The following is a 26,146-nucleotide window of genomic DNA, read 5'->3' as shown; positions in this document are numbered from 1 at the left end:
AGAGAACACTCACCTGCATTTCATTATTTCGTTGGCGGCTCGAATCAATTTGTCTCAAGTGAAATCATGGAAATATGCCACAGGATATTTTACTGCGGCACCAGTTTATTAGACTGAAAGACCAATTGCGTTCTCAGTTAGTGGACGACACTTCTCCGGTGTCAAAAATTTTATGAACGTTTCAGAGTTTTACTGCTGGAATCCAAGCACTTTCAACCACTCAAGTAATTCTGCCGCTCTGATTGGCAGAAAGAACACACCCAAAACCTCATCAATACTTGATTTCGATGATATACTAGATCAAACAAAAGTGGCCCATCCGTCTTCCCCACTCTTGGACATCCAATCCATCCATTAATTTTCAAGCAGGTTGAATCCAATCCAAACGTACTTTCATGCTGTCGAATTCCAAGTCATTTTCGATTGCACTTCTACCGCACAAGGTGATTTCTAAATTAGGCCAGAGTCAATTGAGGTACGCTCAACGCTAATCAGCCTGCACACACGCATCTAAACTAAACGACATACACTACCAGTTCCACCAAGGCGCCCGTGGCCCAAGAATAGCCAAACGAACAACAGAAAGCCGGGCCAAAGCCACAGTTGCAAACCGAAAAGCCCCGTCTTCAGCCCTTATGCTTTCCCCTTGCAAAATTTCCCCTCCAATATCTCTTCCTCGGGCAATTGCTTAAGCGATCCTCTGCGACACCCGTGCACCACGCGTGCACCACCCGTGGTGATGTTCCGTTTCCACAACGGGAACGAGACACTTTCTTGTTCAACAAAAGTCGTTGCTGCGTTTCCCCTGTCGCAGAGCAGCATTCCCTTAGCTGCAGCCATTCCCGAGCCCGCTTGACATCACTTTGCTCTCCGACCCGTATGTCAATCATTGCTTTCCTTTTTCTCGCCGCAATAGGCACTCTCCTCCATTGTTTCCCATACTAACTCCAGACTTTGCTGATGAACCAGTTTTCCGAGGGTCCAGGCGGCCAATACCCTGGAGGAAACCCACAATACCCTGCTGCCAATACACTGTTTGTCAATGGAAACCCGCCGTTTCCCCTGTCCAATCCGCCATACCAGAATCCCTTTTCCCAAGGCCCGACAGATATGGGCGCTCAAGCAACACCACAATCGTATACACAAACACATACACAGACGCACCACCTGTTGCAGAACCAAGCACAGGCCCAAACACACACAGCGCCGCCGGCGCTCTTCCCGCCGCGTCACGTGTCGAACTTGACCAAAACCTTGATTGGATCTAAGCGCCAGGAGGCTCCGTCAGGACCAGAGGAGCTTGTGGGCCAGCCTCCAGCGTACCAGCCACTGCTGCTGCCTGCAGCCCATGTCTTTGGCAGCCACCTGTTCACCCCTGGCGGCAACTACATCCCGCTTGGCCGCAACACCCCAACGGCCGTGTCTTCCTCGTACACATCCAACTACTCGTGCACGCCATCGTACCACCTGGCACACGGTCCAGGCTTCCTACCCGGCGCCCCAACAGCAACATTGTCTGTTTCTGTGCACACGCCGCCACTGCTGTACACGCGGCATAGTTTCAGCGATAGAGCAGACGCCCGCGAGAGAACTGAAAGGTTCCCAGAACGATTTCCCGAAAGGCTCCCCGACCCAGGAAGAGAGAGAGACTCCATGTCTGATAGAATAACTGGCCAGCCTGCTCCTCATCCTTTAGTTCAGTCTGCTCCAATCCAACCCGCTCCCATACAGCCTCCTACAGATGCTCCGGGCGTCTCTGCAGACCATTACATGACGTATCGCGAGTACCTTGCGTCGCTCCCCAATGGGGAAGCATACGAACAACATTTAAATATTGTGGACTTTCCTGTGAACGATCTCATCACCATGCTTGCATGTCTCTTATCCAAGATCATCGAGGCAAACGACAAACTCCATCCTAATCACTTCGAAAACACCATCGCCGTTAGGCAGAAGTTGAAGGAGCGTAAGCGCCTCAAACGAGAGCGTGAGCGCCGCGTATCTTTCACTGACGGCGTCTCTTCGGGCGGAGTATCTACAACGATCGAACATGTGGACGAAGACCTTTCGGACGATGATTCGCCAGGAGAGGAAGAAGACGAGTTAAAGAACCGGTACTTGGCGAATGTACTTGCGTTCCACGGCACAAACGTGCCCGGAATCACGCTCCATGCATATCTTACACGTGTGCTCAAGTACTGCCCAGTAACGAACGAAGTCTTTCTTTCCCTTTTGGTGTACTTCGATCGGATAGCCAAGCGTGTGAACAATTTGAAGGCCGAGAAGAAGGAAGGCGATACTGAACAGTTATTTGTAATGGACTCATATAATATCCACAGGCTCATCATTCTGGGAATCACTGTCAGTTCCAAATTTTTCAGCGACATTTTCTACAAAAACCTTCGTTACGCAAAGGTTGGCGGACTTCCTCTAGAAGAGCTCAACTACTTGGAATTGCAATTTTTGTTACTGTTGGACTTCAAGCTCATGATTTCCGTCGAAGACCTTCAAAACTATGGTGATCTCTTGCTCAAGTTCTGGAAACGAGAGCAGCTCACGAGCGAGCTTGTTGGATCAAAAGATGAAAAAGACGTTAACTAAAAACCAAAGTTGTTCTTGCCTGAAGTAAGGATGGGGTTGATGGATTAGATCAATCTTGAGATGCAATACAAGAAAGTACGCGGTGAGGCTGATGACATTTCCATTTTGGGCAATCTCATTTCTCGCAATTTCGAAAGCCGCGTTCGCTTCACGTTTTCATCCACAGTCCGATACAGGCGTCACAGGCCCACAGTCCATCGCACGCTGGCATAGAGTGCAATATCCTTCATGGTGCCCGGCATCAGGTATTACCTTGTGAAATGTTCCGTATCGATTACTTTAGAATTTCTTTGGTCAAGAGGGGCATGCAAAGCAAATACCCAGAGACATTGTTTTTTCTTAAACATTAGGTATCTCCGGTGCTGTTGACACGTTCAAGATACTGGCCAAACCATGCCAAGACATGTGAGTTCAATCAAAGATGCTCAGCCTTGTTTTTGTCTCTATTTTACGGAACCGGCTAATTCTCCGGACGGATCAGTTATCGTGGGAAACAATGACAGATTATCTCCGGATTCGCAAACATCGGGCATCAATCGCACTTCAATGCGGCAATTTGGTGTGCTACAGTGCAGGACAATAGCTAATCCCCACCCAGAATACGCACTTTCTCAGCCGGTTGTTCTGCATATTATAGTAGGTGCATCAGTGGTTTTCTGTTATTTCCGTGCTCCGTGGTTTCCGCAGGTGGTTTTAAGTCTCCATGTCTGCCCTGTTTTTCAAAGAATAGTAAATCATATTTCTGCTATCCGCTGATGATTTCCGTGAATTCCACATCAATCAATCCCACGCACGTGACGGGGTTACTCCATACCTTGTCCTCAGCCAGTAGTATCTTGGCTACTGCTCACAAGAATGGGCCGGTTTACACATATTCGCAATACTTGAGAGGTGCCTCCGCGTCTCTTAACGCCATCAGTGCTGAGAGCGTTTTGGCTACAGCTACTGCAAGTAGCGCCAAAGCTTCTGCGTCAGCTGCTTTGCGTAGCGCCGCATTGGACTTGGCAGGGTTGGAATGGGAGCAGAACCAGTACACAGAATGGTTGACTCTTTGGCCGAACGCGTTGTTTACTGGCGTTTTTGGTTTCCTTCTCGTCTTCCATTTTGGTTTGACTATCTTTTCACGATACTGGTACTTTGGTACTACATTTGTCATTGGCACTGGATTATGTTTTGGTGGTTACTTGGCGCGTTCTCTTTCCGTCAACCACGAGAGCGAGCAGAACCCTTTCCTCGTTCAATTTATTGTTCTTACTATAGCGCCCGCATTTCTAATGGCTGGAGTTTACTATATATTAGGAAAAATGTTGGTACTACATGGGCCAGGTTATTCAACTCTTCGCCCCAAATGGTTTTCCTACATTTTCGTTTCATGTGACTTGATTTCATTGATTGTGCAAGCGGTTGGTGGTGCTATGGCAGCTGATGCTGTATCACAAGCGGACGATACGGCTCCCGGAACCCACGTCATGGTGGCAGGTATTGCATTCCAGGTCGTCTCTATGTCTTTCTTCTTATTGGTGTTTTTCGAGTTTGTGTTCAAGTCGTACTTCCGCTGCTCACCGGATATACGCTTTTCCTTCGGAACCTTGATTGGCTTATTTTTTGACACCAAAAGGGGTCGCCAATTGCGTCCGGAATTGGATGCTCATTACATCCGTGGGTTCGAAAGCGTACGTCAACGCCAGGCGTTTAGCTACGTGCCTTTGGCCGTTTTTGCGTCCACGGTTTGCATCTACATCCGTTGTATCTACCGTTTGGTTGAGTTGGCTGGAGGATGGCGTGGATATGTCATCACTCACGAAGCATTTTTGATGTCGCTCGACGCGTTGCAAGTTGCATTTTCCTGTTTCATTTTTATATTGTTCCACCCATATGTTATGTGGGGCCCAAGATCACAACTCCATGCGCTACAAAAGGAAGTGAGCGAACTGGAGAAATACAAGGAAGAGGCTGTCAACGGCGACCTCGAGGAAGGCGACGGAGTCGAAAGTACCATTTCTGGTGGCAGCCTGTGGCACTAAAGATTTACCTGATCTCGTCCCACGTCCGTGCTTCATGTGATTATTTCACTGTCGCATGGGAAATCTATTTTTCTTATTTGCTGTGTGGCAACAATGGTGTACGTGAGTCGAAACGGTCAATCTGCAAGCCAGTAAGCTGCCCGTCGCATGAACTACGAGCCTGGGACTACAAAGACATCGTGCACGCTATCGATCCATGTATTCCTCCGTCATTAATTATATAGCCCCAGAATTACATCATTACTCTTGTCAGCAAAAGTAGCATTCCAAGCACAGTTGCATATATCTCGCTTAGAGATTAGTCTCGTCTACAGACGAGGAATCCAACTAGGAGCGTTCTTCACACAATACTGATCTGCACATCCGCATGGTTTGACCTTGTTGACATCCGTCTGCGAATCTTGTACTATAAGACAAGGGTGGTAGTTGGGCACCTCTTTTTTGGCGCAAGATGCTGCAGGCGGAATGTAAATATTCGAAAGAAGTTGGTTTAAGCGGCTGGTGTCCATCTCTATTTTTGCTTAATTAGCCATAGCCCGGGCGGAAAAACCACATGCCTTTATATCCGGTGCAGATACGGGGATGCAGATGATGCATGTGGAACGGCTGCAGGGGAGCCATACACCCGTGCCGCCCGGAGGAGAGGCTTATCTCCTGGACCCTTCCGCTGTTTGATTTCCCCTTTGGGTTTAATTAGTTCCGAACTGTGTGGACACATTTTCACTTAGGTGCTGGTATTGCAATTCTATGGGATGATTTTCAGCATCATCGCAGGACTTGGTTAGGTGTGTTTTTTGCTTGTTTTGTTTCAACCAGATAAATATCCTGTACATTGATGATGACATGGGTGGTGAGACAAATGACTTATCTAGCAGGTGATATCAGCGGGAGCCGCCTTCCGATGTTGATAATATGCTTTGCGGACAATACGTTTAAAGTGCCAATGCGTTTAGAGAAGAACGCATAAACGAAAACCTGGTCAAAGATACATTAGCACTGGCAAATGGCACAAACAACACCATGAATAGATAGAGATGGGAAGCTTGAAAGCGCGCAAAAGAAACAAAAAAAGAGCCTTCTTCATGTGAAGAAGATAGGTAAAGATACTCGTACGATGCTGGCAGATACAGATGCTAGCAGATACTAATGGGTCTCTTTATATTTTCGAGGATAGCGAAAACATGAAAGAAGGAGGAGCAAGCTTTCACATCAACACGGCGAAATAACGTTGGGCCTCCTTCTTGGCATATGCGCGATAATGCATGCCATTGGTATATTGAACAATGACAAGCAACCCAAACATATGTATTCCTTTTTTTTATGAAAGCTCGTCTTAATGGAGTCGTCATGATGAAAGTTCGTCTTGAAGATTACGAATGAAACATGTTTGACACAATGTTTCTATTCACGGAAGTTGTATGTGGAACTTTACTTTAGGTGGTCCAAGGAAGGCGGACGATGATTTGTTAGCATTAAAGACAATTTAGACGTATATGTCATCGCAGTAAAGTGGTACGAAATGTAAACAATGCAAAGAAAGATTTTGACTCAGCATATGAATTGCCTAGCCTCAGGCGCATGAGAAAGTTTTCTGTACCTGAAGATTGCCCTTCATGTGCAAAGTTACAAGTGTTTTCTAGTTCAGTAGCTGGAATCGAATATCTCTAGGCGACATCCAAATCAAATCTGAAATCGCATCGAGCAGAGATAAAGATATTGAGAGTGCTGATTTCTTGGTATTATGTTCCTCCATCAAACAGCTTTAATTCTCGAATACATGTTCTCAGTAAGGTTATCGAAACCTTCAAAAACAACGAAATGATCACAAGTCAAGGTCTTTGCACCTAGACAATGAGGCATTAGAACACATTCGGATTGTATGATGGTTTTGTCTTGACTTTGACAATTGTTGATAATCCTTCATAGATCCTGCCTCTACTCCTACAGTACTAGTTCCCCTTCGACTACATCCAAGTATACAAATATGTGTATTAGCAATAAGTGATAAAGTACAACAGGGCAGCTTAGTTCTTAGCAGCCTTCTTCTCCTTCTCTTGCTGGTCCTTCAACACTCTCTTGACAATCTTTTGTTCCTCAATCAAGAAGGCTCTGACAATTCTCTCCTTGACACAGTTGGCACATCTAGAACCGCCGTAAGCTCTTTGCACGGTCTTGTGGGTCTTGGAAACTTGAGCGTATTGTCTTGGTCTCAAAGAAGAGATACCTGGCAATTGGCTGCCACAGTCACCACACTTGACCTTAGAAGCTTGCTTCTTGACGTGTTGGGCAACCAACTTTCCACCTGGGGTCTTGACGACCTTGATCTTGTTGGATCTGGTGTTGTCTGGTTTGTTAGTATATATTCAAGTGGGGATGACAAAAAAATAGAAGCAGATAACATAGACAAACGAGACAAAAAAAACTTTTGGAAAGCTGGCGATAATGTGTTCCGAATGATGAAACTGACGGATGGAACGACGTTGGATGGATGTCATATCTTGATTTGTCTCGCTGACGAAAAAACGCCCTCGTTAAGCTGCTTCAACATTTTCTTTTGTCATAACAATATTCCTAGGAGAGCCGAAAAACATACATGGAGTTTGTCTTCTGTAAGTAACACGTTGAGCCATTGTGGTATTCAAGCGGATTAGGCGAAACTTCAATATTGAATACACCAAGAGAGAATTTTTCGAGAGGCCCGGTGCGAGCGATGTGCATGCAGGAAATAGTAGCGATGGAGGCAGGATCATGATCATGTGATGTCAATCGTTTAGTTAGGGCGCGAGCCCTATACAACACCATATTACATTGATTATGGTTCATGACGCTTAGGGTGATAAAGCAGTTATTGCAGGTCCAGATGGAAATACTACACAAGCGGGTTAGAAATAAGAAGGTATTGGGCCATATTGGCCAAGTGTTTGTGGTAAGATCAGTAGAAAACTAATTTCTATATTATGCGGACAGAAAAAATGGAGGAGAGATTGTGTGAAAGCACAAAGTAGGTGGCACGGTTGTACAACCTGAAAGGGACATTATTCTTTGTAATATATTGAAGTCACAGATGACTGCGAAATTAGACTTTTAGCTACAACAGCGATGAAGGAGACGCTGATCCGCCTACTAGAAAAGTATCTAATCATATCCCGCACATACTAACTATCCGTACGGTCATCAGAAAGAGGAGATATGCAATCTACTATTCAATTACCGATACATCATGCTCTCAAAAACATGAAAGTTACACATGGCTTTTCAGCTTCAGTTTTTGGCTATTGTTCAATCATGAAATGGTTGACTTGCTGATACCAAATTGATCTTTGGATATTATAGTCATCGGCTACAGAGAGTATTCTCCGCAAGCTTCATCCGACGAGACTCATGTTACTTTGTACTGTTAAAGTGTCCATTGATCCACAATGTCTACATGTCCTACTTGTTTTTTGCAAATGAAAGAAGCTTTCTATTCTGCTAGACAAGTGACTTTATCACAATCTGTTCGAGTCTTTTTCAACAGCAACAACCTCCATCTCTAAGTCCACGCCCAATGGCAATTCCTTGACTGCAACACAGGATCTAGCTGGCTTGTGTTCGTTGAAGTATTTGGCGTACACACCGTTGAACTCACCAAATTGCTTCTTCATGTCGGTCAAGAAAATGTTGGCCTTGACAATGTGGTTCAACGAGGAGTTAGAAGCCTCCAAAATGTTGGAAACATTCTGGATCACTTGTTCGGCTTGTTCAGCAATCGTTGGGTTTTCCGATAATGGCTTGTTTTCCGGGGTGTACGGAATTTGGCCGGAAACATAGATAAAGCCATTGACCTTGATCGCCTGTGAGTAAGAAGCAGCAGGTGGTGGAGCAGCAGCAGTCTTGACTGGGGTAATGAGAGTTCTTTGGGACATTTTGAAAACAGCAGTAGCACGGGAAAACATTAGCCTGGATTCAAATTAGTCCACGATAGGAAAGCTGTGAGCAAGACCGAGCGGCACGGGTGCATGTATGCGCTTAAAGGGAATCTCAACATTATGACTCTTTCGAGACAACGAGCTTCATTGGCGTACTAAAGAACATCAAAACTTCCTCTTGTCATCTCATGAGTATTCTATCAGCATTCGAAACAATTTCCTTTACTTCTTCTTCTTCTTACTCTTTTTCTTTTTCGTCTTTTTCTTCTTCTCCACGCTTATCCTTTCTTGGAATTGGCCTTCTCCGTTGAGAAACTCATCATTGAATTCCGAATCGACAACATGATCCCTCGTGTCCTCTTCTCCTTCGTCCTCTTCCTCTTCTCTCCCTGGTCGATCTCCAATGACTTCTGGTCTGAGAAGATCGAAAAGAAGAAGCACAAAATGATTGCATCGAGCCAATTGGTTGTAGTTTGCCAAAAAGAGTGCAAAGTCGTCGTTTGCCAGGGTTGTAACATTGAAGTCGCTTTCGTTGATGGTTATGTTGTGCTGTTTACAAATATGGTAAAAGATGCGGCGAGCAAAATCCGTGAAAACATCCATGGCCTTGTCAGTGACTGCGTACTTGTAAATTTCTTTATCCGAAAGTTTTTCCAAGTCCTCCAAGGCCTCATAGATATTATTTGGGCGTTCTGCTGGTTCGGTCAGATTTTCAATTTGCGCCGGTTCGCTTGGATACATTTGCTTCTTAATGGAAAAGAACAACTCCCGTGCCTCAGGAACTTTGCCTATCCAAGGGAATAAGAGAACCTGAAGGTCTTGCGAATAGTCTTCAAAAAAATCTGCGTCAGACCGATCAAAGACAATGACTTTACGGCTTATGAGCATCAGAATCATCAAACACATGTAGCTCACCAACTTTTTTGCCCGCAGTTCAGGGAGTTCCGTAGAGCTGTCGAATTCCCCTTGGAATAGCCAACAACTCGCACTCATAAAGAACTCATGCAATAGCATCAGCCGCTCGATTGGGGACAATACCAACAGTTCCCCTTTTCGTGAGAAGCGAAGGTTCGATGGTCTGTCTGGATTGTTTCCACGAAGCCCAACAGCCAACTCGTATATGTAATTGATGAGTGACATGTGGAGATTGATTCCATGCGTCAAGTACCAGATAAGAGAACGTCGAAGGCCAGGACACATAAAAAGCTCATCAAGCATGGAAAATGCGATCGTAGGGTTGTTGACAAGCACAAGTTCGAAATTGGTTACCCTTCGAAGTTGAATAAGATATGTTTTCCGCTGGTGTGTTCCGTCTAGAAACATGGCTGGTGCAGGCGAGACAAAGAATTTGTAGAGCTTATCTGGGTTTATGTCGCAGTCAGTTTCTGTGTCCTCGTCTTTGATAGCCTTGGCAATCGTGTTGGCGTAGACCTGCCCCATTTTCTCTAGGAAAGTTGCTGAGTTTTCCATATCTAGCTGTTCCAAAAACTCCAACGCTTTCTTCACGTCGTCCCACGTGCCAATGAAATCGTTAGAGCTGCTTTTCTCCACGAGAGCATTATACCGCGCATCAAGCTCCAAGAATTCTTCGGTAAACTCGACGTTTTCCCCTCTGACACAATCTCGCCAATCACGGCCATTATCGTCAAACTCTATCCCATTCTTTGTGCGAAGTGCCATTGCCACGTCTTCCATTTCCAGCGCCGCCTCACTTTCCTCATCGGAATCGTAGTATCCAAATACGTATTTGATGTCCTCATCGAACTGGTCGCCGTGATAAGTATCTACAATTAGGTCACCAGCAGCGCCCAAAAATGACTGCCGGGCGTTTCGGCGAAAGTTGTAATCTTCAACATCGAAGAGGGGGAATGTCACCTCCTGTTCCAGTTGGACAGAATACAGTTGCCTGGACCCAAGTATAAGCAGAACGACCATGCATAATCTTTCGTCGGCAACCAAAGCGCCGCAATGACGCGCTGTACGCGAAAGAGGATGGAAAAAATCAAGCATGGGGAGGTTTTTCAAGTCGTGTTCCCTATTTTTCTTCTGTCCATTGTCATCATGGACCGGCGGCAGTGCCTGGTTGAGAACATATGCTAAAACTGTACGAATGGCGCTCAGCCCAAGAAGCGCTCGCTTGACATTTTCTGGTGTGTCAAAGTACTCTCCTTGGACAGACCATGCTTCCTCTTCCAACTCCCGGTCCATTTCCAATGCCAATGCAACTATGCTCGTGTGCGTTTTCCATAAGCGGAGAAAGTAATCTGTGTACGGGTTCAAAGCCACATTGTAAGGTTTGCTGGGAAAAAGCTTGTACAAGACAAAGATTATGACGCTGCACATGTAATAGAGGATTTTCGCATCACTATCGCCGACCTGCGGAAGCCAAAAAGAGCTCAACTCGTCAAGCTGCTCTTTATCGTTCTGGAGGTAGCGCACACGAAGCTCATCATCTGCACGAAGCACTTTTTGCGCCGCCTCGAGAATCTCAAAGAGCCTAAGCGATAGCGTAAAGCGAAGCAGCGCCACGGCTGCGCTCTGGTCGTGTGTGGGGGTTAGGTCTATAGTGGTACTTGAATCATTTGTGTTGGATTCAACTTTTGGATTTTGATCGCTGACCGCTTCGTCAGCTGGTCCATCAGAGGCGACTTTCGCTTCAGCTGGTTCACTTGCATCTTTAACCAGGTTGCCGTTGACACGTTTCGCGTCGTCACGGTCGTTGGAGTCTTTGAAATCGTCAAGATCTTTAGCATCGTTAATATCGTTTGCATTATTTGCATGTGCATTTTTGGAATTCTTGGCTTCCTTCTTCCCACTTTCTTCAGCTAGAAGCACTCTGTATGATAAGGCCATTACCAAGTCTGCCAAACAGTCAATACTCAAGACCATCTCATCGGTTTCTCCAGGCTGGGTCAGCGGGTCGCAAAGTCCAGCGACCACATAGAATATAAGTTCAAGCGTTCTGTTATTTCGAAGATGGCATGCTCTGTATAGTATTGTGTGTTCGTTGGACACCGAAGCCAGAACCAGAGCCAGAATGTCTAATGTATTGTCATCGTCGTCTGTGTCATCTAACATTGCATTGTGTTTTAAGCCAAAGCGAAAAGCGCGAGCTTGAAACACGATTTTGGTGTGTGTAGAAAGAGGGTACCTCTAAACCGAGCTTGGGCCTGAAGCTAGAAGAGATGAGGGAATTGTACTAAGTTAATTTTTTTAAAACAAACAAAGTCGATCAAATGAAAATAAAGTATTTCAATGAAAATGTTGGCTAAGTTGAGATAGCCTCATTCGCATCTTTGTCTGTCTCTTCCTGTCTTTCCTCTTCTGTCTCAAAAAATGTCAAACAAAATTGTACAATACGACAAAATATGCTTTTATACAACTTAGCCAAACATTCTAAAGCTAAAGCGACCACTAGAAACTAGCTAGTTTTTTGGTTACGAGATTTCGTCTACTGCTCTCACTCACCTCTACACAATTAACGTTCTTTGAAAACCCACATCAATGGCGCGAAAATTGAGACGATGCATAAATGCGTAAGTATTGTATTAGTTGTATCAAAAAATTAGTTCGTAACATTGTAAGTTGATGGGACGATTTTTCTTTTGGCGGCCGGCCGCCACTCTCACTGTAAGTCTCCGTCTCGATTAAACTCTAACGTGGTGTGATCGAACGCCAGTTTGGACTTCAGATAAAAAGAGATGATATCTCAGCATTGAAGAGTTGGCTTCTTTTTTTTTTTTTTTTTTTTGAGACAAACAGTGGGAGAGTCACCAAGCGTGCCTATTCGAACATGGCGTTCTGTTTGAGCAAACGCATCTCAAAACTTAGTATGATCACCGCGCAAACACTGCAGCAAGACCACGACCGAAAAAACCCCGCACCAGATCCGGGTCTCGTCTCGAGCAAGTCACCAATGCAGCCATGCTGACAGCAAAAATAAGTCTCTCCGTACGCAACAGAGCTGGTGTTGGCTCGGGCAGTACTAGGGTGCCCAAAGCGCGAGGCGCCACAAACAATGCCAATTCACGCCGCCGCGTCGGCGTTTCAACTAGACAGCTGAGCCCGCAGAGGAGCGAACCGCTCATCACACACGGCGTACGATCCCAATATTGCGGATGAACATTTGGTAACAACTTTGGAAGTACCCGGCGCCGCGCCAAACACACACCGTACCAGCAGAGCGCAATGAACAGGCCCAAGAAACATGACAGTCGCACCGCCAGAGATGCGGCGTGCATGAGGGCGCGCCAAGTGGGGCGGCGGCGCATTGTAGCGACGAACATGACAGCATTTATGCCGCCATAAAGCTTGAGCGCGAAAACAAAGCCGCGCCAGAAACGATACAATGCATGAACCTCGCAGCTGCGGGTGCGGAAGGCGTGTACCACCTCGCAGTCAACGGGAACGTTTTTCGCCGTCAGGCCACGTACTGGGTCCTGGCCATAGCGGCGGCAATAGTCATCAAGTACATGTGCCTCAGGTCCTTCTCGACCATACACCGCGCGGCCGGTGCGCATGTGGCGTAAAAGAGTTAGTAGTTCGATGTCCATATCAGCGGCGCGAGTGATCCACGAGCGGTACGAGTGTGGTAGGCGCTCCGGGTGGTAAAACCATGCATACATGATGAAAAACGACAGGGCTGCAAATAGAGCAGGGTCGGCGACAGAAGCCGCTTTGCAGCCTCGGAGCGCACGCGCCAAAAGCGTATCAGCCGCGCGCGTCGCCACCAAGAGTGTCAAGTCGAGCGACCCGCGCCCGGCGCGCGCTTTTTGGTACGGTCTCATCGCGCAGAGCGAGGCTGCCAAAGCTGCAGCAAACACGGGCCACAGAGACAGGGAACGCGCAGACGTTTGCGAATTATGAAGTCCAGGGGCCAAGGGGCTTTTAGCAGCGCGCGATTTAGCAACTTTCGACGTGTTCAGGATAGCGTGCTTTGCAGTTTCCCTTGTTGTGGCTGTAAGTCTCAGGGAGTCCAAAGTTGAGTTAGCGTATGCACTATTGGCAATCTTGAGTTTGCCGTAGCGCAGCGCAAGTCCATTGTTTCCAAACGCTTGTGAGTGTGCTGCCTCCATCACATTCATGAAGAGAAGAAGACGCCCAGCGAGCGCAGGAAACTTGTCTCGCCCTAAAGCCCTTCGCATCACAGCGATAACTCGCGGCAATAGTTGGTCATATTCATGTTTTCGAGCCAGCTGCGCAACAATTGCGACTATCTTGGGAACAACTATATAGAGGTAGGCGAGAACATAAGCCCGAAGCAGAGGTTTGACAAAGCGAAGGATCGTTCGAAGTCTTTTAGGCATAAGAAGATGTAGTAGTAGTGAGGCGCGCGCAATGGACCTCATAGGAGAAAGAGGAGCATACTCAGGAATAAACAAAACTTTCTATATTTTTTTTTTATAGCAGTCCAACTATATAAACTATAGAGACGAGCGAAAAACATCACTCAATTCGTCAAGTCTGTTGTAGTGTGCTTTTTTTGCAGACGCTATCATCATGAGTCTCCGATGTTATGCGCTAAAGGGTTTACTCTGCGATATACTGTAGTAGTAAAAGTAATCAAAACATGGCAATGCTTTTGTGAATGCATTAAGGGTTACAATAACCATAGACGATCATTAATACTCGGCAGCATCAACGTAAAGATAACGGAATAATTTCTGTGTCATGCAAAACGCCTGAGCAACTTCCGAAGGTGTAGTAATGCTAATAAAGGTAGACTGACATTTGCACTGCTGAGGCACGAAATTTTTACTGAAGAAGGCCAATTTCCGGAATCGTTTCCATATAGGAAATCTTTTTTTCTTAAGTTCAACCATTGAAATTGATTGTTTGATCTTCGAAAATTATATTGGTTGGAAGATCTTTAAGGTGTAAAAGACGCACCAGTTCGTAATTTACGGTCCAAGTAATGGTTTCTGCGCAAAACTCAGTTTACGGACAAATATTTACCATACGAACGAAAAAAATATATTGAATGGTCTTCTCCACGAAATTAAGTGCCGTGAAAAACTCACACTTGAATGTTTGCTCGGTTCTTTACATTTGTGCACAATGTCATATCTCGTTGATATTTGGCGTTCTGCCTCAGTTATCCGGGTATAAATAAACCCGCGCCTAAGATTCTACGGGAACACGATGGTAATGGAAAAGTGGATGAAATACATATAATGTAGGTAAAACATAGGAAGATCCTATTCAACTAGAATGCACAGCAAAGTAAAAAGAACAAAAAAGAGTTATTGGAAAACTTAGACTTGGGTACGCATGCCTCTTTATTGTCCATTTTTATTACGCGACTCCACCAGCGAAATGTGTCGGTCCAGAAGCAAGTACTGCACCTAAATATCAGAAAGGACACCAGATGCTGCTTTTGCCATAATACTAAGGTCGAAGAAGAGGCAAACCAGAATGTGAAGCTATGGAACACCAAGCGAAAGAGCTATTGGCTCACTTTCGTGTCGAGTCGCTTTTATCACTAGTGGCTACGGTGACCCAAAACGACGGTTAGACTACCTGCAGTCCAGTGCGTTGGCCAAAATCAACCACCGAAAAACCACGAAACACCACTAGCGCTTACTTGACCCACTGAAAAGTGCCGAACCAGCACAGAAAAGAAAGCGGCAAGTACCAAAATATCCGGCAAAAAACCGAAAAAAGCCAACCCGGACACTGCAGAATAGAGCCACAAAGCACAATTCCAAGCGCAACGACCCTAACCTAACCAACCTCCCCGACCTCCTCTTTTCTCTTCACCCCATTTTCCATGAAGATCCAAGAGATCGGGCGCACTTCCACCTTTGCGTGGAGTCACGATGCTCTCCCGCTATTGGCCACAGCGTCTGTTGCTGGCGCTGTCGACCTCGACTTTTCTGCTGCGGCCAGTCTTGAGATCTGGAACATTTTCGGCCCGCACGCGGGAAAACCACTTTTTTCTGCTCAGCTTGACACCAAGTTTCATGCCTTGGCATGGCTGAGGCCTTGCGACGGCCACCCTCATGGTGTGATTGTTGGTGCACTTGAATCGGGTGCCCTCGAGTTCTGGGACGCGGCCAAACTTGTTGCGGGCCAGCCTTTGGCAGCTGCGTTACTCCACCGACTGGAAAAACACACCGGTGCCGTGCGCTGTTTGCAGTTCAATGCACACCAGCCGCATGTTTTGGCGTCAGGTGGCCCACGCGGCGAGATCTACGTGTGGGACGTCCGCACTTTTGCCGAACCCTTTTCGCCTGGCCGCGCTGTTTCGCCTGCCGACGATGTGACTTCTCTTGCATGGAACAAGGCTGTCAGCCACATTTTGGCTTCCACCAGCAGCGGCCACACAAGTATCTGGGACTTAAAAGCCAAGCGTGAAGTTTTGCACTTGTCATACAACTCGGGCCTGGGCCACGCCGATTTTTCTGCCGTGGCTTGGCATCCACAGCAGCTGACCCGCTTGGCGACTGCTAGCCAGAGCGATTCGTGCGCAGCCGTCTTGGTGTGGGACTTGCGCAATACCTCGGAGCCCGCACACGTTTTACCTGCTGCAAAGGGCGTATTGTCTGTCGACTGGTGCGCACAAGACCCAAGTTTGCTTCTTGCGAGTGGAAAGGACACAACGCGCTTGTGGAATCCAGAAACTGGCGTGAAAATTGGCGAGTATGCCTCAGCTGCAAACTGGACCTTTTTGGCTCGGTTTGCGCCCCATGCCCCCGATGTGCTTGCATGTGCCCTGTTTGACGGCAAGATTGTGGTACAGTCATTGCATGACACTACGCCACCAGCAGAGCCTGTACGTACCGACGATACAGACTTTTGGCTGAGTGTCGCTGCAGCTGACACTAGCAGGCCGGTCTTTGATGTCATTCAGGCACCACGCTGGATGCAACGGCCATGCCTGGCCACATTTGGTTTTGGTTCCAAACTTGTGGCAGTTCGTACAGAAAATGGTCGCAGCACAGTATCAGTGCAAACTTTTGCTGAAGCAACGCTTGACGTGACGCAATTGACCCAAGCTGTACTGACAGACGATCCTCAGTCGCTTCTTACTGTTCAAAGAGAGCAGGCAGATGCTGCTGACTGGGAGCTTTTGCGCCAATGGGCAGAAAAGAGACAGAACTTTTTCAAAAGTGCTCAAGACAATGAAGAAAAGGCTAATGGTGAGAAATCCAATGGCGTACAGGAATCCAATGGCGCAAACACTGAATCAGAAAAGGCTAATGGAGCCGATATCGAGGGCGATGGTGACTTCTTCTCGCATCTTGCAACACCTCAAAGCTATGCGCCATCAGGCGAATTCCGCATTGCCGATGCTGACGCACGGTTGGCACGCCTCATTCTCGCAAACAAGCTTGAGGAGGCGGTGAAAATGTGCTTAGCTGAAGGAAAAATCCAGCATGCATTTGCGTTGGCTTTAGACCAGGGTCCACATGTCAAGGATTTGGTGCGCAGCCACTTTCTTCGCGAGAACGCCTCAGATGTTGCAGCTCGCTTGATTTATGCTGCATCTGCTCATGATGTGATTGATATGGTGACCAACGCAGACCTTGCAGATTGGCGTGAGATAGCTTTGGGTATTACTTCCTTCTGCGCTGATGATGAGTTTGGCCCTAAAATGGTTGAATTGGGTGACCGTCTTTTTACTCTGCACTCTGCTGGTGCACGCGAGAATGCGCTTGCGTGCTACTTAGTTGGTGGGGCCGTAGATAAGGCTGCATCGCTCTGGCTTGATGGATTGCCTGCTTTAGAAAAGCAACTCTTGGCTTCACCGGACTCCAGCGTGACATCAGCGTACGACGCACGCTACGCTGCGTTGAGTCTGTTTGCTGAGAAGCTTTTTGTTTATCGTGGTCTTTCGCACATAAATGGTCCACTTGAAGGTCCTGCTGCAGCTCCAGTGTGCAAGGCAGTTATGGAGTTTGCCAACATGTCTACGGCCGGCGGCCACTTTGAAGTGGCGAGCCGCTTCTTGGAACTTTTGCCTGAAGAAGTTCTGCGTGCTGAAAGAGAGAGGATTGCTACAGCAATGGGTAAGAATGTCCATCCAACCAACGCTACTCTGAGCGCTTCGGGTCTGCGCCAAGTTCACCCTAGTGCTCGTCGCAGCACACCTGGTGCAGATTCGGCACGCCGAGTATCATACACGCCTGACACGCGCAGATCGTCGCATGCTCCTACTCTCCCCACCATTCCTACTGGACAGACGCTAGCTCCACTGGTTCCACTTACTCAACCTGTCACGGCTCAAAGTCAGACCCACCGCAAACCACGTGCACGGTATGCCGCCCCACAGGAGACTCGCAGAAGTTCTGTCCCAGCTAACTTGAGGTCTAATCCATATGCCCCAGCTAACGCTGACAACAAGGGATCAGCGCCAGTAAATCCTACACCTGGATTGACACCGGAAAATTCGACGTCAGGCTTCACTCCTGTCAACGGTACCTCAGGATTTGCTCCTGGTAATGCGACTGCGGGCTTCACACCCGCTAACGCTACTTCCAGCTATGTGCCACCGAAGGCTACACATAACGCCTACACCCCAGCTGCGCCAGCAGCTCCATTTACTCCAGGAGCACCCTTCACTCCAACAGCGACATCAGCCGTACCACCCCCACCTACAACAGCGCCCCAACGCTACAAGGTGGAGACAGATGGCTGGAATGACTTGCCTGACGCATTCAAACCGAAGGCTGCACGTCGCGCTGCTCCTCCTGTGGTCGCACCTCCATCTCCTGCCCCTCCTGTCGCTCCAAAAGTGCAAGCATCTCCTTTGATGCCTCCACCGCCCAAGCTGGTGTCACGTACTGCGTCGCGCTCGGTGTCTGCTGTTCTGCCCGCTCAGTCGCGTGCTGCTCTGCAACCACCTTCGAAGTATGCGCCGCCACCTTCTGCCAATAATGCACCTACAGCGAACACTCCACCTTCTCAAACAATGGCAACTCCTCCTGCGTCCTCTGCACCTCGCAACCCATACGCCCCTCCACCAAGGGTGGCTACACCTAAATTGTCGTATGCTCCTCCACCACGCAACAATTTCGCTCCAGGACCGGCTAGTCCGGCTCATTCGGCTGTGCAGCCTGCTCCAAACCCTTACGCACCACCGGCAGCTGTGAGCACTCCACCTCTTGGTGTCTTACCGCCCCCAGCGCATAACCTTGGCCATTCTCGCACACCTTCTAACCTCAGTTTGAGCCGTGCAGGGCAACTGGCACCACCTAGAAATTCTCCTCTGGCACCGCCAATCAAATCGGCCCCACCAACTGGACTGGTAGCTCCCCCACAATCTGCAGCAGCAGCAGCACCACCACCACCACCAGCGTCAGGTCCAACTGGTTCCGTCGCTCCAACGGGAGTTTTGGCCCCAACTGGTGCTTTGGCCCCAACTGGTGCTTTGGCGCCAGCAGGTGCGTTGGCGCTGCCACAGCCTCATGCTCCCCCAATGAGACACCCATCCGCCCCTCCAAAGCATTCCGCACCTCCCGTGAGACAACCTTCAGCACCTCCAATGAGACAGCCTTCAGCACCTCCCATGAGACAGCCTTCTGCACCACCTGTGAGACAGCCCCCGGCTCAGCCACAACCTGTTCAGACACCTAACCCAAGTCAACCTCCTTCTCGGAAGGTTTCTGTGAGTCATGGTGACCGCTCGCAAATTCCCCCAGAATCCCAACCCATTTTTGTTGGCTTCACCAGGATAATGGAGTCCATCAAGCCTGCAGCACCAGCTAAGTATAGCAAGCATGTTGCGGACATGGATAAGCGTCTCAACATCTTGTTTGATATTTTGAACAAGCGCAGCTTGTCGCCTGGTGCCGTGAACTTATTGAACATGGTGGTAGAGGCTTTAACTGCGAAGGACTACGCTAAAGCAACTGAAATCAGTAATGACATTCTCGCCCAACATGGATCTGAGGTTGGCGACTGGCACACCGGCGTGAAGCGTTTAGTCACAATGGCAGAGGCATTCGACGTCTAATCAAATTCCCCATATATCAAAACGGCTGGATGGACGTATAGCCTTACGTAATAAATGGAATCCATATTATACGTTATAATGTAATTCAAAGAGCGCACTTCTTAAGAAGGCAACTTCAAAATGAAATCTGCCTTTAATCTTATTATTTGAGAGATAGCTTGACAAAAACATCACGATTTCTGTGATTCAAAATCAATCGTTTAATTTTATTCTACTTCTATAGAATGTTCATGAAAGGTTAGAAAAAGACCGCCTCACAAATCTTGGCACCCACATCCTGATCATCATGTACACCATCGAATTCGACCAACACAAAACGAGGTTCATAATTTGCAGTAAGATCAAAGGTAGTGACATTGAAACGAGTGGGTACAACTACCTTCAGAGCTTCGACTGCATCAAAAGGTTCGGAAATGTCTACGTCAGTCGAGTATATTTGGGTGAATAGAGCGTCCTGCGCCACTAGACGACCCCTCGAAGCATATGAGTACTTTTCGTAAAGAGAATTGCCGAAGTCCACGTTCGCCAAAACTTCCTCAGTCAGCGAGTACTCAGATGAGTTCATTGCAAGAACCAGCAAGTGGCGTGGAGGTCTGTCTCCCCAGTTGAACACTGCGTGAGTTAGTTCAGAAGGCGCCTTCAAATCGACCAAAATTTTAGTGACGTTAGCTGTTTGTGCCTGCCAATGGGTGGCGTTGGCACCATCATTCATCAGATCAGCAATGTCACCGTAAGCACTAGCAGTGATGTTCGTGAACAGTGCTTTGCCACATTCCGTTAAACTATCGGCGTATAATGGTTGTGTGCGGCGCACTGGAATAACCACTTCACCACCATTTGAAAGCTCAAAGGACTTTTCAGCGGAACCAGTTCCCGAAACGATAGAGATGGCAGTACCATTTGTAACCAGTGGTGAGAACAGAGCAGGCCCCAAGTCACGAACAGTGAGTCCGTCCTCTGTTAGATTCATCGACAACGTACGGTTCATGTAGTAAATAGTATCAAAGAAGACACCGTTTGGCAACTTAGGTGAGAACACAGGATCCAAACGCAAAAAGCGCTCAATACGACCAGATTCTGCACGGAAATCGAACCGGAGGCCCAAGATACCACTTACAACAGCCTGGAGAAGTCCACCATGAGCTGTCATGAACGGAAACGCTGGATGGGTGCCACCATTGTCACGAAACGTATCAAAATTCTGTTCAGAGAACTGAGCGAATGGTCCTCGTAAGAACGGCTGAACAGCTTTTTGCAAATATGACAGTGCAGCACAGCCCGTTTGCAGGACAGCATTGGCCACAGCAGAAAATATAGGGTAGGTCATGGCCGGTCCTACACTCAGTTGTTTCGCCGCATAGTAGTCCAAGTTCGCAAGTGCCTCACGTTCGGTAATGAGTTCATTGTCCAATGGATAGGTTAACATTACCACGTCAGCCTGCTTGATTTCAACTGATGAATTCATGCCTGAGTATTCCAACACCACCAGCAGATCATGTGAAGATCGTGGCAAGAACACATTACCTGGCACAGACTCGTAGAGATCAGTATCATTGTCAGCAAGGTGACGGGCAATAGAAAGGGCCCAACGCGTCGTTGCCAGAATAGCTGCGTTAGTGTATGCACCATTGTCAATGTGGTTGGCGTACTCGTCTGGATCTGTCAAATTGCTTGTGGTATACATTTGTAGGGAGCCATTGTAAACAGCATAGCTGGAGAGGAAGCGAGCCGCATCTCGTACAAGTGGACGAGTAACTTCTAAGAGGTATGTTTCATCACCAGCACCACTGAGGTAAACCTGCCACGCGGCCATAGCCACCGCAGCATTGATGTGGTACTCATAGTCGAAGCAAGGCCCAGTTCCAGTGCAATTACCATAGCGCCCACTGGTCCAGGGATATACAGCACCAGAGAAACCGTCATGCGGCGCCAGTGGACTATGGATGTTGTCGAGTGCTTGTTTCCGTGTATGCATACGGTAGTTGACCAAACTCTTGGCATGAAGAGGGTGGAAGGGCAACAAGCCATGCAGAATCCACAAGTCTGTGTCCCAAAATACCATACCACCGTAGGAGTCCGAAGAAAGGCCAGTGACACCCAACGCAGCAGTCAAGCCTGTGGCGTTCGCTCTGGTATTAGCGGCGAGATGGAACACTGAGGCGCGCGCTGCCAACGAGAGAAGAGGGTCATCGGGGAAAGCAGGGGCGCGGTGGAGGTCTTTCCAGGCGCTGACGTGCGAGGAACGAGCGGTGTCATAGTTGCCGGCATGAGTACGGGCAACTTGGCGAGCGCGTTCCAAAACTGCGTCGGCCAGAGTGAGGTCTGGATCAATATCTGATGAGACAACACCCACATATTTAGTCAAAATGATAGACTGACCGGGTAAAAGAGTGAGCGAGACGGTATGAGAAACGGACTGGTTAGATTGAGCATAAGAGTTGGCAAAGACACAAAAGGTAGATTCAATTTTAGTCTCGGATTTATTATCGTCTTTGTCGCCGTCGGTACTAACGTGAGCACCAATGCCAGCACCAATGCCACTTTGGCTCACGTCTCTCTTGATTTTGATGCTTCCCTCGCCTTTGCCGCGATTCCCTTTTGCATTGGTATTTTTGTCAACGTTAGTCTCGTTGTAAGCTTCTTCCACCTCCACTATGGAGTATGTCGCACCATATGCCTCGGCACCTTGTGGCCTGTACATCATATAGACAGCATCATTATCGACACCCACATGGTCCAATTCGCACCGCTGTGCAGTTGCAAAGTCCAACAGGTCGACAACTTGGAGTTGGACAGGAGAATCAGCACCGCTTGTGACCGAAACTCTCACGATCCCAAGACTCGGCTCTGTGCGGTGCGCCCAAACGTCATAATGCACATTGAGCGCGCGCCATTCGTAGGCGGTGCGAACAGTACCGTCGGCCATAGACAAGTTTTGCAGGTAGCTCGAGACGCCCGAAGGGTGCTGCGGGTCCAAGTGCGATCCGTTCGCAGCCAACATGAGGGTTGTCCACTGGGGAACAGCCGCCACCACACTCTCCCCGCCATACTGGAGGAGCCAGGGGAAATTTGTGCCATTTGTGGAAGGCTGCAAATCGAAAAAGCCCGCCACAAATGCGCCTGCGTATCGTGGGTTGAATAAGGGCCATCCGTTGGAGATATCATCTGGCGCGCCCTCAGGCGTAAGAGTATCATAGGCAAATCCGTGCCCCACACTGGGCACGCGACTGCCCAAATATCCGTTGCTGACATATGGCTGTCTCTGGTACTGGTTGGCAATGGGGAAGTTACTAGTGCCCAAGACGTGGCTGGCCTCGTCGTAAAATGCACCTTCGGCGTATTGAACAGGTGCGAAAAGCGCGCTTTGGAGCTGACCTCCACTAGCCTTGTCGTTGCTGCTAGTGCCCTCATTGTATTTGGCGCCGCTTTTGTGGCTGTTATTGCTGCTATTGTTGTTATTGTTATTGTTATTGTTGTTATTGCTGCCATCTTTGCCGCTGCTGCTGCTGTCTTCGTTCTTGCTGTCGCTAGCAGCGTTCGCGCCCAGTGTTTGGGCCGCGCCGTGACCAGTTGCACTTACAACGCTTTCCTTGACGGGAAACGCTGCCAGGAGGCCAAGAAGCCAGACAAGCGCAAACAACACAAGCAGGGTGACCAACATTCGTATTCTGCGAGATTTGCGAGATTTTCCGAGCCGCTGCATGTCGCCGAATGGCGTTTGTTTTATACCATGGGAAGAAGACAAGTGGGTGCGCGCCCACCAACTTTTGCCCTGCGCATGGTTTCGAGCGCGCGTGCCCGGCCGGAACATAACACCTGCGGAGGCTTGGGTGTCGTTATTTGCGGAGAAGGTTGCTAGCTGGCATGGTGTACCAGTTGAAGAAGATGTGAATGCTGAAGGGAGAGTGAAGCCAAGTTGGGAGATGTGGCAAAGCAAATAGGCTGAAGGTTCAAACTGAGGTTTTTTTTTCCTTCTTTTTGCTCATTCGGTACACATAGCTTACGTTGTGTGGGTTACTTCTTCTGGCTTTAAGTGACGCAGCAGTCCCTTGGCACCATTCTCGGAACGATTGTTGCAGCGAAAATCCTTCCGTTTTCCGTCGTGCTTTCGCTCAGTCTAGATTTTCTTTATTTCGCTTTCGTTTCTGGATAGCCCATGTGTCTTAACTCTTTGTTTTCCTTTGTGGTCACCCGAGTGATTCTCCTATTTGTTTTATTCGTATCTTGCTGTCTTGTTTGCTCTCCGCATTTCGGTGCGACTCCGCGAACATTCTCCGCATTAGTTTCGACGTTGGGTTTTCGTTCCAAACCGACCCGGAAACGGCCCACTTTGGCTTTAACGTTTGCAATTTGCTGTACTCAACGATAATTTAAGCGACTGTTGTGTATGGGGCCCCTTTTCTGCTTTTGGTTACCAATTTTAGAACTGTTTACTTCTTCATTTCTTTTTTGTGTGTTTTCGTTTCTTTCCTCTTGTTTAAGATTAATTGGCTCTTCCACTTGACGCTTGATGTCTTAGCTGTTAGATTGACCGTTAAGTTCTTCCTCAGTTATAGCATTTTAATCACTGTTGAGTGCTCAAGTTTGTCTCAGCTATTGGTACTCAATGGGCCCATTTTGTCTCCTACTTTAGACATTATCTAGCCAGACCACAAAGAAAGATAGAGTCATGGCGCAACAAGAATTCTAAGATGAGACAAGCTTAATTACCCTTTTAACAGAGCAACCAGTTTTAGTTCATTACCTTCTTTCTATGAAGTCCTCTCGCGTTTAATTTCTTTTGGTAAAGGCCATTGAATTCCACGTTTTTGTGCATCGTAAACATAACCAGAGTTTCCTTGTGTTGTCTTCAAATATTCAGCCGTTGCACCAATTTCGTCTTTCTCTATTCACAATCTCATTTTTTTTTTGATCGGCCGCGGCCCTATATTACACTATACTTACATATTATACATCACCTTTCAGGTGCATCCATCCGCAGAATGCCCCGCAAAAGATCCCTGCTACTAAGTGGTGTTACACCACGTCCACGTGCTCTATCCATATACCTCCGCACCATATGTGCCACCTGTGAAGAGAGTCGTTCGCGTTCAACTCGCCCAACGAGCTCTACACCCAGCTTCATGCGATGCAGCAAATGGTAGAGTCCATCCACTGCCGGCTGAAGTTCGTCTTTCACACTTGCCTGCGCCGCTGCTCTGTTATTTTCAAGTCGCTGAATCAACTGGTTGCGTAGAACTTCAGTGACCATCTCGCGTGTACCAGGCTTGTCTAGGTATTCAGCCAAAGTTTCGCGGTCTTCTCCGTCTGAACGAACGACAAGATTCTTGAGAGGTTCCACACTGCGCTCAAACGCATGGCGCCATGTATCTTGCTCACCTTCGAGTTGTCGGAGCTTGCGTGTAAATATTTCCATGCTCTCCTTGTTAGATTCATTAAGTGGATTTGGTCGGATGATCCTTTTGCCAGACACTTCTGTGTCCGACTGTTGTCCACGACTATACCAGCTTGTAGATATTGCTCCGTCAACCAAGTCATCCAATAGTTCTTGTTTTATTATCTTTGAAATGCCTCGTGCGGTATCAGATACCCCGTCCAGACCACCTTCACCGTCGTTATCACTCTCTAGTTTTTTGCGAAAACACCAGACAAGAAGCTGACGCATACGACTCGGTTCGGGCATGTCGGAGTCAAGCATTTTGTAGTACTCCGATTCAGGAACTTCACTATGCGGTTTGCCCTCATATCCATTCCCAACCGACAGAACTCTCTTTCCACGGTTATTATACGATGTGCGTCTTTTTGCTGGTCCATCAGAAGGACCATCTGCAAGATCTAGCGTATGGTGAGAAACCTGCTCAACAAAGCTGTCCGAGTCATCTGCAAATACGGACGCTGTTACTCGCGAAGGGGCCTTTTTAATTTGACGGGGTGCTTTTGACACTTTCCGACGCGGAAGAATCTGGGGAGTATCAACTGGGAGTGGATTTTTCCTCGGACGGCCGCGACCTCTCTTTTTAGGAGCAGGCTGCTCATCTATGTCATCGAACTTGATGGATGACCGCTTCGCTGAGTTGGGCAGATCAAGTAACGCTGTAGCTTGCTCTAGTCGAGATATTGGTGTTGATGCCGTATTCATAGGCAGATCTGGTGCATTTTGTTGCCGTTTGGGTTTGCGGCCCCTCTTCTTAGGGACTTTCTTAGGTGTTGCCGCCGCCGGTGCTGATAGCAATTGCTTAAGAGAGTTATGTGTGCCCAAAATAGTCTGGCTCAGGCGCACTGGATTGGTTTCGGCTGAGTCCGAGTCCGATTCGGAAGCTTCAAACTTCTTTCGCAGTGGCATGTGCTTTATTCCTGGAAGCGTCAGCTTTCTGCCACCAGACCCATTGACGTCTTGGGTGGCCCGTTTTTTCGGAGGCATCAGGAAACACTCACGCGAAGTTGGACAATCGAGTTGTGAGGGGGATTTCGCCAGGCGGCAGCTTGAAATAAATGAGTGAAGTGCAGCGAAGACTTATATTGCGCAACAAGCCGAGATCTGTCGGATCGTGAAGAGTATATGTGTAGTGGGGTTTGTTTTTCTGCGAGTGTCTTGCAACGGATTGCCTGCAGGAGCGACAGATTGTAGTTGCAAAAACAAGTGCGCCAAAATATCA

The 26,146-nt window shown here is 47.9% G+C and overlaps 10 protein-coding genes across 10 annotated transcripts; 3 read left to right on the top strand and 7 right to left on the bottom strand. All coding sequences in view use genetic code 12, as the record gives it.

Annotated features, from left to right (window-relative positions):
• Positions 1 to 633: 633 nt before the first annotated feature.
• On the bottom strand, positions 634 to 840 carry FOB63_001942 (uncharacterized protein; the record flags this gene model as incomplete). The annotated part of the gene is made up of 1 exon (XM_066102200.1): positions 634 to 840. One exon carries the CDS (start codon positions 838 to 840, stop codon positions 634 to 636), a length of 207 nt encoding a protein of 68 aa, XP_065958494.1.
• A 120-nt stretch (positions 841 to 960) lies between these two features.
• Positions 961 to 2,601, top strand: PCL7 (Pcl7p; the record flags this gene model as incomplete). The annotated part of the gene is made up of 1 exon (XM_002617922.2): positions 961 to 2,601. One exon carries the CDS (start codon positions 961 to 963, stop codon positions 2,599 to 2,601), a length of 1,641 nt encoding a protein of 546 aa, XP_002617968.2.
• Positions 2,602 to 3,356: 755 nt separating this feature from the next.
• On the top strand, positions 3,357 to 4,625 carry FOB63_001940 (uncharacterized protein; the record flags this gene model as incomplete). The annotated part of the gene is made up of 1 exon (XM_002617924.2): positions 3,357 to 4,625. One exon carries the CDS (start codon positions 3,357 to 3,359, stop codon positions 4,623 to 4,625), a length of 1,269 nt encoding a protein of 422 aa, XP_002617970.2.
• Positions 4,626 to 6,649: 2,024 nt separating this feature from the next.
• On the bottom strand, positions 6,650 to 7,255 carry FOB63_001939 (60S ribosomal protein eL34; the record flags this gene model as incomplete). The annotated part of the gene is made up of 2 exons (XM_066102199.1): positions 6,650 to 6,969; positions 7,219 to 7,255. The coding sequence occupies 2 exons, from the start codon at positions 7,253 to 7,255 to the stop codon at positions 6,650 to 6,652; spliced, it is 357 nt and encodes a 118-aa protein (XP_065958493.1).
• An 858-nt stretch (positions 7,256 to 8,113) lies between these two features.
• On the bottom strand, positions 8,114 to 8,560 carry MMD1 (isoleucine biosynthesis protein; the record flags this gene model as incomplete). The annotated part of the gene is made up of 1 exon (XM_002617926.2): positions 8,114 to 8,560. One exon carries the CDS (start codon positions 8,558 to 8,560, stop codon positions 8,114 to 8,116), a length of 447 nt encoding a protein of 148 aa, XP_002617972.1.
• Positions 8,561 to 8,755: 195 nt separating this feature from the next.
• Positions 8,756 to 11,611, bottom strand: FOB63_001937 (CCR4-NOT core subunit; the record flags this gene model as incomplete). Its single annotated transcript, XM_002617927.2, has 1 exon — positions 8,756 to 11,611. One exon carries the CDS (start codon positions 11,609 to 11,611, stop codon positions 8,756 to 8,758), a length of 2,856 nt encoding a protein of 951 aa, XP_002617973.2.
• Positions 11,612 to 12,369: 758 nt separating this feature from the next.
• FOB63_001936 (uncharacterized protein) lies at positions 12,370 to 13,881 on the bottom strand (the record flags this gene model as incomplete). Its single annotated transcript, XM_002617928.2, has 1 exon — positions 12,370 to 13,881. The coding sequence occupies one exon, from the start codon at positions 13,879 to 13,881 to the stop codon at positions 12,370 to 12,372; it is 1,512 nt and encodes a 503-aa protein (XP_002617974.2).
• A 1,421-nt stretch (positions 13,882 to 15,302) lies between these two features.
• PGA63 (Pga63p) lies at positions 15,303 to 19,490 on the top strand (the record flags this gene model as incomplete). Its single annotated transcript, XM_002617929.2, has 1 exon — positions 15,303 to 19,490. The coding sequence occupies one exon, from the start codon at positions 15,303 to 15,305 to the stop codon at positions 19,488 to 19,490; it is 4,188 nt and encodes a 1,395-aa protein (XP_002617975.2).
• A 238-nt stretch (positions 19,491 to 19,728) lies between these two features.
• On the bottom strand, positions 19,729 to 23,301 carry ATC1 (alpha,alpha-trehalase; the record flags this gene model as incomplete). The annotated part of the gene is made up of 1 exon (XM_002617930.2): positions 19,729 to 23,301. The coding sequence occupies one exon, from the start codon at positions 23,299 to 23,301 to the stop codon at positions 19,729 to 19,731; it is 3,573 nt and encodes a 1,190-aa protein (XP_002617976.2).
• A 1,143-nt stretch (positions 23,302 to 24,444) lies between these two features.
• On the bottom strand, positions 24,445 to 25,911 carry FOB63_001933 (uncharacterized protein; the record flags this gene model as incomplete). Its single annotated transcript, XM_002617931.2, has 1 exon — positions 24,445 to 25,911. The coding sequence occupies one exon, from the start codon at positions 25,909 to 25,911 to the stop codon at positions 24,445 to 24,447; it is 1,467 nt and encodes a 488-aa protein (XP_002617977.2).
• Between the last annotated feature and the right edge of the window lie 235 nt (positions 25,912 to 26,146).

This window comes from Clavispora lusitaniae, assembly GCF_014636115.1.
Source record: "Clavispora lusitaniae strain FDAARGOS_655 chromosome Unknown tig00000038_pilon, whole genome shotgun sequence".
NCBI lineage: Eukaryota > Fungi > Ascomycota > Pichiomycetes > Serinales > Metschnikowiaceae > Clavispora > Clavispora lusitaniae.
Note: the sequence above shows the minus strand (reverse complement) of the source record. Positions and strands in the feature narration are given on the sequence as shown.